Source organism: Schistocerca serialis, chromosome 7 (assembly GCF_023864345.2).
Source record: "Schistocerca serialis cubense isolate TAMUIC-IGC-003099 chromosome 7, iqSchSeri2.2, whole genome shotgun sequence".
In the NCBI taxonomy this organism is placed as follows: Eukaryota; Metazoa; Arthropoda; class Insecta; order Orthoptera; family Acrididae; genus Schistocerca; species Schistocerca serialis.
This window is the reverse complement of record NC_064644.1, coordinates 587994959-588008069: the sequence shown is the minus strand read 5'-3', so window position 1 is coordinate 588008069 and position 13111 is coordinate 587994959. Positions and strand designations below refer to the sequence as shown.

General features: G+C 39.0%; 1 protein-coding gene across 2 annotated transcripts in view; it reads right to left on the bottom strand.

Moving 5' to 3' along the window:
• The window catches only part of LOC126412154 (multidrug resistance protein homolog 49-like), a 454076-nt gene that overhangs the window by 22929 nt on the left and 418036 nt on the right, over window positions 1-13111 (bottom strand). For both annotated transcript variants that reach the window (XM_050081614.1, XM_050081613.1), the window contains exons 20-21: window positions 8911-9064; window positions 1656-1850 (exon numbers count right to left, since the gene is read on the bottom strand). In XM_050081614.1, the coding sequence (XP_049937571.1) occupies window positions 1656-1850; window positions 8911-9064 (349 nt within the window). The remainder of the gene's footprint in view (window positions 1-1655; window positions 1851-8910; window positions 9065-13111) is intronic.

Here is a 13111-nt window from a genome sequence, read left to right as displayed (position 1 = left end):
CGCCCCCTGCCACACCTTGAGACGACCTCCCACTCTACCACAGGTGAGGGATCAGCCTCAATGCGGGCAGTATCCCGGGCAACCACAGTCATAGTCCGATAGGGGGATGCGTGGGACAAGCTGGCCGTCCCCGACAAACCCCCATCCGGAACCCCACAGTGATGCCCATTGGCAACAGCCTCAAGCTGTGTGACCGAAGCCAACACTGCCTGAAGCTGGGAGCGAAGGGATGCCAACTCAGCCTGCATCCGAACACATCAGTTGCAGTCCCTATCCATGCTAAAAACTGTTTTGCAAAGAACGTCTGAACTAATCTACAGAGAGCGCAAACAAATCGACACAAAATTTAAACGGTTATTAAAATACAAGACTGCCTAGTAAATGCAGTAATACTGCTACTTGCACACTGCTGACACACTGCTCGGCGGCGGATGAAGACTACGCGATTTTACACTATTCAGGTACTAAAACGCGATGCTATAACTCTCAAATACTATAATACGCCCGAAATTTATGAATTAGACAATGCAAGTACCAAAAACACGCAAAGAAATTAAGAATTAAACTATGTAACAAATGAGTGAGCTAGGAGTATACTACTTGCTGCTGCAGCTACTTATCCATTGGCGGCAGGGAGTTACAAACTTTAAAGCCTCCTACAGACTGCTTTTTAAAGACTTAAAAGTACTGGCAGTTCCACCATTTTTTATATACTGTTGCCTACTAAAGATTAAAGAAAAACTTAAATAACTACATCCTGAGGGAAGCTGTCAACATAAAACTAGGCAAGTGAAACTGATAGATATGCCCACAATATTATGAAAAGGAGAGCTGCTACTCACCATATAGCAGAGATGCTGAGTCACAGATAGGCACAAGAAGACTGTCACAAAATAAGCATTTCACCAATAAGGCCTTTGTCAAAAATAGAAAATTTGAGTTGTGTGTGCGTGTGTGCATGTGCGTGCGTGTGTGTGTGTTTTGTCTATTTTTCTGATAAAGGCCTTGTTGGACAAAAGCTTATTCTGTGAGTCTTTTTGTTGTGCCTATCTGCGACGCAGCATCTCTGCTATATAGTGAATAGAAACTTTCCTTTTCATAATATTGTTACATTCCACCCTGGATTTTCGATTGTTAGATATTCCCAAAGCCAAATTAAAGAAAACACAGTCTACTCATGAATACCTGGGCATAAAATTATTTAATACTTTATCTTTTCAGGCACATCATGTCTCACTTAAACTCTAAAACAAAAACTGAAAAATGGTTGAAAGACAAGGCTTTATACAATATTTCAGAATTTCAAGACTGTTCTAAAGGTGATCTGATACACTAAATTATTGCTAACTGTAAACTGTTTTTTATTTATCTTAGTATGTCAATGGTTCATTTGATACTTCTTGATTCTTGATTCTGTTATTTTCTATGTATTACAAAACTAATAAATTGTTTTATGGTGCCTATTTTATGTGCCTTGTATTATTATTAGTATATGGACAGCAACTATGTCAACAAAATGTATTTTTACAATATATGTAAGCTCCCTATGATGACATCAATTGCATAAAAATGCTTAAAGATGGATCAAAATATATAAACAGATAATGTTCTTAAAAAAAAATAAGTAAATCTTCAAATCAGCTAATGCAACTCACCACAGTTCCTGCTAGAGGATCATACAATCTTTGCAGCAGCTGCAGGCATGTGGACTTTCCACATCCACTCGGCCCAACAAGTGCGACTGTCTTTCCAGCCGGCACAAGGAGATTCAGAGACTTGAGCACTTGAACACCTGGTCTCGTTGGATATCTGAAGTCCACTTTATCATACTTCACTTCACCACTCAGATGCTGTTAAAAACATAGAAATGTTGTGACTTTTTTTTGCAATTTGCATCCACCTTCTTTTTTGTGGTCATTATCCCATACCCTTATGGGATTGGTATGTTAATTATTGGAACTGGAAATGTTATTTGTCAAAAGTAGCCGGATGGCAATCCTGTCACCACTCCTTTCTCTTAGGATGGAATTTGTGTACCCCAATTGCCTGCATCTAGTGTTAACCCATGTGAAAGTGTGCAAACATTTTCTAAATGTTTCCAAATTGTGTAACTGTAGCATGATGTGGGTACCAGCAGCATATCACCTACTCAGATGTAGGAAATGGCCTAAAAATCACATCCAGGTTGGCAAATGCTATGGCCCTTGTTAGTCTGCCAGGCAGATACAATTGGGGGCGCATCACCTTCCCGAATCCCATAAGCACCATGCTAACACATACAGCTATTGTGTAGGTCAAAATAAAATGGTTCTGAGCACTATGGGACTTAACATCTGAGGTCATCAGTCCCCTAGCACTTAGAACTACTTCAACCTAACTAACCTAAGGACATCACACACATCCATGCCCGAGGCAGGATTCGAACCTGTGACCGTAGCGGTCACACGGTTCCAGAGTGAAGCACCTAGAACTGCTCGGCCATGCCTGCTGGCTATTGGGTGGGTCACTTACATTATATACTACTGTGTGTGTGTGCGTGTGTGTGTGTGTGTGTGTGTGTGAGTGTGTGTATGGGCGTGCACACAAGTGTGCAAGCATGCATACAAATTTCAGCTCCTTAGAAAATGATTATTTTTAATTCATTGGTGACACATCTGTAATAATTCTTTGTACAATTCTAGGCCTTTTATTTTCATATTCTCTATTCCAAATAATTACAATCCTGATTTGATAGTTAATACCTGTGTCAACTAATTTAACCCTTAACTGCTATGTCAGATGGCAACAACTTTTCATCTTGTGATGTTTCACACATAAATATGAAGCAAAATGGACTCTTTTGTGCACATTCCTATTGGTTGACAAGCTGTATATGCTAGAACTCTTGCATTGTTGCTGCTCTCTGTTTCTTATTTATGGGTCTTGAGAGTCTCACAGAAGAATGATAGTATTTGCTTCTTGTTGTTCTGTTGAATACTACAGTGTCTCCATGGTGAGAAAAGCTTGACATTCTATGGAACATGTTTTACATAAGACATATTTGAATTTTAAAGAACATCTCAGTGAAACCTCAGATGAAGACTTTGACGACAGTGATAATGACCCTGATTTTGAGATCTTTAGTGATCATGGTACTAATTCAGTGTAGGTAACAGAAAGTGATGAAGACGTGACAGGTGATATGGTGTAGAAGCTTACTTCTTCAGTAAGAACAGATGTTTTTTTCCGGAAAAAAAGCAGCAGTCACCAACTAATGTAAGAACAAGGCAATACATCATCATTTTGCAGCTTCCTGGACTGTGATAAATGGTGAAAAGTCCAAGATAAAACCCTGCTGTTTTGGAGGTATGGAAACTGTTCTTTATCCAAGTTATTCTAGAGAAAATCATTTTATGGACAAATCCAAAAATATCTAAACTTACATCCAAAAATATCTAAACTTACAGCACAGTATGCCAATGAATACTGGTCCTATCTGCAAGACATTGATGTCAGTGAACTGAAGACACTAACTGGTGAATTAGTGTATTCAGCCACTTTCAAACGAATCGATTTACAGCTTCTTTGCATCCAATGGGATAGGCAGATGCACTGTTAGTAAAGAATGACTTCTGTTTTTACTATCTGCATTGCGATTTGACAATCCAGATGATCAGGAGAAGACAAAGAAAGTAGACAAGTCAGCAGCAATTTCACAAATCTTTCTATATTTCACTGAAAAAAGTTAACTTTCCTACCCTGTAGGTGCAACCGTGTAAGTTCATGAGATACTTATACCTTTCCATCAAAAGTGTGTGGTAAGAATGTACATGCCAAACAAACTGACAAAATATGGCTTGAAAATTCAGTGCTTGACTGATGCTCATATAAATTGCTTGTATAATGTGTACATTTATTCTGAAACAGTCAGTGATTGTCACACCCTTTCAAACTACACCGAAGAGCCAAAAAAACAAAAACTGGTACACCTGCCTAATATCGTGTAGGGTCCCAGAGAGCACACAGAAGTGCTGCAACATGACATGACATGGACTCAACTAACATCTGAAGTAGTGCCAGAGCGAACTGACACCATGAGTCCTGCAGGGCTGTCCATAAATCCGTAAGAGCATGAGGAGGTGGAGATCTCTTCTGAACAGCACATTGCAAGGTGTCCCAGATATGCTCAATAATGCCCAGTGGAAATGTTTAAACTCAGAAGAGTGTTCCTGCAGCCACTCTGTAGCAATTCTGGACATGTGGGGCATCACATTTACCAAGTTTGTCAGAATGCACAATGGACATGAATGGATGAAGGTGATCAGACAGGACGCTTATGTACATGTCACTTGTCAGAGTCATATACAAACATATCAGGGGTCTCATATCATTACAACTGCAAATGCCCCACACCATTACAGATCTTCCACCAGCTTGAACTGTCCCCTGCTGACATCAAGGGTCCATGGATTCATGAGGTTGTCTCCATACCCGTACACGTCCATTTGCTCGATACAATTTGAAATGAGACTAACCCATCTGGGCAACATGTTTCCAGTCATCAACAGCTCAATCTCGGGGTTGATGGGCTCAGGTGAGGCATAAATATTTGTGTCATACAGTCATCAAGGGTACATGAGTGATCCTTCAGCTCCGAAAGCCCATATCCATAATGTTTTGTTAAATGGTTGGCACACTGACACTTGTTGATGGCCCAACACTGAAATCTGCAGCAATTTGTGGAAGGGCTGCACTTCTGTCACATTGAACTATTGTCTTCAGTAGTTGCTGGTCCCATTCTTGCAGGATCTTTTTCCGGCCACAGTGATGTCGGTGATTTGATGTTTTACCGGATTCCTGATATTCACGGTATACTTGTGGAATGGTCATACTGGAAAATCCCCACTTCACTGCTATCTTGGATGGTGTGTTCCATCGCTCATGAGCCAACTGTAACACCACCTTCAAACTCACTTAAATATCAATACCTGCCATTGTAGCAGCAGTAACTGATTTAATAACTGCAACAGGCATTGCCGACCACAGTGCCATATTCTGCCTGTTTACCTATCTCTGTATTTGAATACACATGCCTGTACCAGTTTCCTTGGCACTTCAGTGTGCGAGAAAGGTCAGTGTTTCCATGCAAGCTGTTCTTCAATTGGTGAACTCTACTGAACACTCATGAAGAAGTGTTACGGGTGACAACTGGTACTCACTAGTAGAACTTGTCAATGAATTTTTGAAATAAGGCCTCACATATGTCAGCACTCTGAAAAGGAGATACCACAGCAGTTTCTATCTAATATGAAATGAGGAGTTAAGACCAACTGTATATGATTTTACAGAAGACATGGCACTTGTTTCCTTCTTGCACTAAAAGTCAAAAGCTGTAATACCGATCTCCTCTGTGCACCATGCAGTAAACAGTGATCCTGAATCAGGACAAGCTGAGATCATCATGCTTTATAATATGACAAAAGGTGGTGTGGAGTGTCTTGACCAAAGGTGTGCAGCTTATTCTTCAAGTTGCCAGACAAAAAGATGGCCTTTGGCCACTTCCTTCACATTAGTGGATGTTGCTTGTGATATGAATTCTTCTGTGATATATAAAGCTTATGTAAGGGCAGAAGTAATGACAAGATTAATCTTCATGTAGAGTCTAGCAAAAGATCTGGCTGAGCCTCATATGAAGCATAGACTTTCTACACAATGCTTGCCATGAGAGCTCAGTGACACCACGAGAAAATGCTTCACATACAAAAAGAGCCACAGACATTGAAAGAACAGTTTGAAAAACAAAAAAATGTGCATTTTGACACCTCATCTGAAGAGGAAAACAAGATTTCCCTGTCAAAATTGTGACATTACTACTGGTTTGGAGTCTCCTTGGAAGATCTGCATGAAATGCATGCAAGAAGTGATTGAAATATGATTCAGGACCTCATAAGACTAAATAATTAGTTTGCACTACTACTTTTAAAAGTAAAATGTCGCAAAATTTTTCCATTCATTGAATTATGGAGTGCACCAGCCACTCTACTCAAAAACAATGAGCAGTAAACCCAAAGCTGACTTTGTATCCAATTTCTAAAAAATGGGGTGTGTTTTTCCAACTAGCTATTTTGCTAATCTGTACTATTATCTCTCCGATGATAATTTGCAAGTTGTTATTTTTGTAATGCATAAATTACAAATACACAGCAAATTTTGCTGTTTTTTTATTTGTTTAAATGTTTAAAATCTTGCATTGTTTAAAAACATTCAAATATCCACAAAGCCTACTTCTACGAAGTGTAATGAATGTCGAGGATTAAAGGTATCTATACAGGTGGATGAGTCCACAGTGATCAATGGGATGAGGGTAAAGACAGCAATCATAATTAGGCCATTTAAGACAATATTATCTCAATGATGTATTGCTTCACAAAGAAGTACAAAGGTAAACTAGTTCTCTATTCAGACACAAGAACTGTCGAGGAAGTGGTTTATCAAGTGAAAGACAAAATGAGGCTAACTCTCTATCAGCTGTGTGATGTGTGAGGAGTAAGTGTTAAAGCATTCATAAGCTGACAGAGTCAACAGAATGGTGCTCAGCAATCTGGCGAGGTTAATTTTTCTGTCCTAGCTCAAGTTCCACAGTTGAGAAATTCTGTGGGAAGCACCTCTCTAAGTTGTAATGCCAAAAATTTTAATACAATCAAACACATTTGTAATCATATCTTAACATTTTATACATATGCTGTACAGTAATTTCTTATATGTTCCAAACTATATATAGTGAGCCTTCTCAAAGTTTAATAAATGATGAATGTCAGTGGCGCATCCATTGAGAGTTGTTTGGTTGATTGATTTGGGGGAGGGGACCAAACAGCAAGGTCATTGGTTCCATCAGATTAGGGAGGGATGGGGAAGGAAGTTGATCATGCCATGCCAAAGGAACCATCCCGGCATTTGCCTGAAGTGTTAGGGAAGTTTACCATAAGCCTAAATCAGGATGGCCGGACTTGGGTTTCAACCGTGCCCTCTAGAATGCGAGTCCATTGTGCCTACCACTGCGCCATATCGCTCTGTCCCATTGAAAGTCCTTTCAAAAACTATTTATTCATAACAATATTTGTTTTACATGCATACCAAACAAATCCACCATCTGGCAGTATCACTGATCAAAGTCATTAATGCACACTAGTGAAAGCAAATGAACTAAAGATGGAAGTTTAGGAGACACCACACATCATCACCTCTTAATTAGACAACTGATTTGTTAGCTCATGGGTCTGTCATATTGGTTTTGTGATATGATTTTGTTCTTTATAAAAATGTTGCCAAAAATTGACATAGATCAATTGTTACACTGACTAAAAACAATACTGCAGGAGTTACATTGAGGGCAACATACATGAAGTGGGACAAATTTATGAAAATTTATTTACATATTCTTTTTAATTTTTAAACATGCTAACAGAGTTTATTTCTAAACAGATTAAAATCCCCTGCATGTGTTTAGTGTGCAGTCACTACTATAAAAATCATTTTATGAAATTCCAATTGTCTGTCAGATGCTTCTTTATAAACAAATCATTATTTTCACCATCCTTGAGTTTAAAACAGTTATTGATAAATATGGCAATTCCACCTTGTTCTGTATCTACTCTGCAGAAGCAAAGAGCTGGCTTGAATCCTGTAACACCTGTTGCCTCTCGCTTGCATCATTCGTTAGTAGCATGGAACGAAGGCATCAAGCTCACATTAGTATCACTGTGTGAGCAGAAATTATGGATGATGGACTAATAGGGCCATATGCTTTTCTCTATTAATTAACATCTGTTGTTTGTCACCAATTTCTGTGTGACAAATTACCTATCCTATAGGAAAAATGGAAATGAAGTCCCATGCTTCTTGACAGAGCATAGGGGAACAGTGCGGGAGACCTCACTACCATACTAGGCAAGGTCCTAATGCAGGTGGTTTGCCATTGCCTTCCTCCAACTGTAATGGGGATGAATGATTATGATGATGATGATGAAGACAACACAACAACACCCGGTCATCTCGGGGCAGATGAGAATCCCTGACCCTGCCGGGAATTGAATCTGGGACCCTGGGCTCAGGAAGTGAGAATGCTTCCATGAGGCCATGAGCTGCAGACTACCTACCCTATTGGACAACGTTATCCTTAGGAAGACGATGGTTGTGGTTTTGTAGGATAAGACATCACTCTATTGTCTACAGCTTGTGTGACAGTATCAAACACAAACATTGGTTGAGAAGGTCTAGTAATGTGGCAGCCTTTTCAGCTGACTGTAATCCCTCTCATTTCTGGTGGTGAAGAAATTTAAAGACATTGCTGTGTTCAAGACCCATTGAAAATGGACACACATTAGAGGAGCATGAGCCTCATGCATGTGACCACGTTCAAGGGCATCCAAGACAGGTCAGATGAGTTCTTGATTCTTTATGAAAGATGGCTGAAGTAATTGTAAGAATGAGTGCTAACCGCATTGAACATCTCCGACAGCAGTAGTAGTGATAGTAGTAAACAGACAAATGACTATCATAGGACAGAATGGCCAATATCTCAACAAGGTTTTGTTTCCAGACTTATGTTCACAGGATGTTTCCCCTCTTTTTAACAAGTGCTATCTCCTATACAAACACGGGATACTTTTACAGAAACACCCATATGCTGCACAGCTAAAGCATATGTCAGGCAGTTTGAGACCTTCTGATAGACTCATGGGTTCCCCTGCAAATTAAGCATGTGCCCTTTTTCCTGCCCCTGAAGACTACATAACACATACACTAATTATATTGCAGTACAACAATTTTATCAGAACTTATAATGAAGGGAAATTGGTAAAGTTGGTACATACCAGTAAAAACCCACATTTACCACAGTTATCCATTTTTGAGTAATAATTACTAACTTACCAACATTTTATCTCCAAATGTTACACCAATTGTTGGTTTCCTGTCCATTAAAGCAAAAAGTCTAGCTGCAGCCATTTTGGCTGTGCTAAAATTTGGAGCAAATGCTAGTGATTGTCCAAGCATCCATGCACCAAAAATCATTGCCTCAGAAACCCTGCAGGAGTAATTAAAACACTCATCAACAAAGTAGTAACACTTCACTGACAGTTTAACATGTTCTCACTAGGTACCATATTATACAAAACTAGGTGACAAAACCCCCATTCATTTTTGTAGATACATTCAGCAGCATATGTGGATATTGTCTACAGAATGTGATTCAAACAGAGTTAGTACCAAAGAAGTAACAAATCTCAATGTCCTGCACAATGTGGCAGTTTTTCATGCATCTCAATGTTTATGACATATCTCCTGAAACATGTGTGGTATCATGATATAATTTTGTAGGTGCATTTAGCCTCATATGAGGAACTGTCTGCAAAATTTATTGTGAATAGAATTAGTGGCACAGAAATAACAAATTTAAACATCATACAAAATGTGGCAGTTTTTCACACAACTCATTGTTTATTATGTAATATCTCCTGAATTATGATAGGTAGGTGGTTCTTGCCCCAACAGCAACTGCTGCCTGACATCAAGGGATGTGTGTACTCCTGAATTACAATAGGTAGGTGGTTCTTGCCCCGACAGCAACTGCTGCCTGACATCAAGGGATGTGTGTACAAGTTCAGTTGAAATTGGTGCAGTAGTATAGGCAGAGTTATGGAACACACACACACACACACACATTTTTTATAATATGTATAGATATCTTCCTCTCTACAAGAACTATATAAATTTATTTTGTAAGGAAAACACACAAGACCTGTCCCATAAGTATCCAACCTAACAAAGTAAACACAAAAATTTAGGGAAAAACATCTTTATTTCTCTACATAGTCTCCTTTCAGCAGTTTTGATACCCTGTTTCCCTGGACTCTACGAAAAATCTGTCAGCTGCAGATTCCATCTCTTCATTTTTGGTAGATTTACCACCAAGCCATTGCTTCAAGTTTGGAAAGAGAAACAATGAGAGCTGACTAAATCTGGTAAATAGGGTGCATGAGTAAGCAATTTGAACTTCAATCCACTGACTTTGGACATGGCAATAACTGGCGCACTGTCCTGATGAAGTAAAACAGCCCCCCCCCCCCCCCCCCCATCAAACATGACAATTTTTGTTTGATTTCATCACTCAAATGCTCCAATAACTCTACATTGATTGCCTTTTCTTTTTGAAAATAGTCAACAAAATTATCCCACACTCATACCGAAACAATGATGCCATGACCTTGCCCACAGATGGAACTGTTTTCACCTTCATTGGAACTTACTGATCTTCCCCTTTCAATCCACTGTTCTTACTGTTTTTTCCTCTCAGGTTTGAGGTAGTAGACCCATGTTTCATCCATAGTTATGAATTGACACAAAAAGTTGGCTTTATTGCAGAGAAACAGCACCAAACACTCGACTGAAGCATCCTTATTATGCTGTTTTTGTTCCACTGTGAGTCAACGTAGCACCCATCTTGACATGCCTCACCCATGTCCAAATTTTCAGCTAGTATACAATATACAGCACTTTTTGAAATACTCATGCATCTTCTGTCAATGGTCATTCAAAGCCATTTTGTGACTTTTCTTCACAGTTTCTGACATGGTCATCTCATTTGGTTGACAACTGCGATGTTCATCTTGGCAGTTCATACAGCCTCACTTCAACTCTGCCACCAGATATTTTGCTGTTGTAAATGAAGGAGCAGACTCCCCAGAGTAGAATATTATTCAGCTCTAGGTAGGCAAGTGCCAACCAGGAGTAAGTGAAACTAACGAAGTAAGTTACTAAGCGAGAAGGAAATCAGCGACTTACAGTTGATAGCACTGAACTAAAGCAGTAAATTACTCCAGGATTACTTTTTCATTTTCTACCGAAGTAAATGTGTTTACTCCATTGCTGATGGAGAGCACCACTGAAGCGTACACTAATATGTTAGTAACTTAAGGAGGAAAGAAGGCCAAAATTTACTCCTAGGCAGTAGTAGGAGTAAAGTATGAGAGTAAGGTGCGATCTTTGAGTTCTGCATTTTAAGTGTCGAATTCTATGGATTACCTGAACTATGAAGAATATATGGAGATGGAGGAAGAGGTGAACATCCCAAGAATGAGGGTTGTACTGGAGAGAAGAGACCCATTTGTGATGTATAGTGACAGTGATTTCAAAGAGTGGTTTGGGTTTCGTAAGGAATCTTTTGAGTTGCTGCCTGGTATGCTGGAACCATTACTGCAGCATAATTCTGACAGGAACCATGCTTGTCTCCTAGGCTGCAACTTCTTTGTGGACTGCAAATCTTTCGCACAGGTACTTATCAAATCATAGCTGGGGATCTCATTAATATTCGTTGCACTACTGCTGGAAGAGCTTTTAACAGTGTGATAAACAGTTTAATTACCTTAAAGCCACTGTATGTGTCCAGGCCACAGAGCCAAGAAAGTATATCAAAGAACAAAAGGGAACTGGAAAGAAATGGTGGATTCCCAAACGTCAAAGGGGCTATAATTGTGTACATATACCCATACTTTGCACTTCTGGTGTACAAGCAGAACTATACAGAAATCACAAGAATTTCTTTTCTATCAATACACAAATCATCTGTGATGCCAATATGAAGAGTTTGAACATGGTAAGCCACTGGCCAGGTTCCACGCATGATGCACACATTTGGACCAATAGTAGAGTTGCTGTAGAATTTGAATAGAGACAATATGATGGCTTGCTTGTTGGAGATAGTGGATATGCTCTCCCAAACGTCTTATGATGCCTGTGCTCCACGCCCTCACAGAAGCCGAACAGCACTACAATAGAGCCCAAATTGCAACCAGATGTGTAATTGAGTGAGCGTTTGGTGTTTTAAAGAAATTTTTCCAAATTTATCTAAAAAAATGTGATTTAAACCGAACAAGTTTGGGAATGTTATTGTGGCTGCTGCAGTTCTACACAAGTTTGGAATAGATGTTAGAGATGGGTTTCACCCTGATGCTGTGGAGGTGAATGACATTTGCATTTCAGCCAGAAGCAGATGCTTCAGACCAAGCTGTCACAAGGTCTATTATACTTAAATGCTTTAATTAAATTGTACATAGTTTGCTAGAGACTTTTTCTTCTTAAATGAATAAATAAGCTACCAGATTGTCACTACTGCAGTTAAAAGTGACTCATTTTATTTATGTGCAATTTCATTTTGTTTCTTAAATTATTATATAAAGTCATGCAATGTTTAGATTATTTCTAATAAAAATTCTTATTTTATAATATTGCAAATTCAGATAAATATTAGAATGTGGTATTAACAAAACTTAGTACTGATGATAAACACAAATATTATGCCATACAAGGAACAAGAACATATAGCCCACTTGAAAAAATATTGAGGAAATAAAAGATGTTTTACACATATGAATATTTTCTTATTCATCCACAAAACTCAAATTTCTCGAGCACATTGGCCTGAAGTTTGCTCCATTATGTTTTTAACTTATTCATCATTTTCATTTTAAGATTATGCTCTTCTTCCACGATTTCTATTTTTCTTCCTATTAATAACACTTTTTCATTGTATTCATCTCACATTAAAAACATTTTTAATGAATGAAGCTCATCTGCTTTTTTCAAAAACTCTCAGTTTTCACTAAAACCACATGTTCTCTCCCCCTTTAGCTGGGCACATCTTCTGATTAGGTCCCACCAGAGAATGCAGGTCAAGGTTCATGACTATGGGATAAAGTTCCACCTTCAGCAGTTTCACTGCTACCTTCAAAGCAGTTGTCATCATCGAAGATGCTTGAAAGTATCACATTGTCTTCAGATGTGTCGTTGTTAACCCCAGCTATCCCCTTGAAAACTTGTGGGATCATATCAACAACCATTTGGCTGATTTGATTTGATTTTGACAGGGAAGCTAAAACAGCTTAGGTCTAACCCGCCACTGCCTGCACCGAAATCGAGTTTATTGTGCGGTATCGCTCCCTGTATATCTAGTAAAGCCAACCAATGCCCTTGTGGCGCCGATGAGGTCGACACCAGTATCGATCTGAATATCGTCTTTGAAGTAAGCTAAACATTATCTTTGTGCAGTTCCGTCATCCAGTTCTTTGTAAGCCTT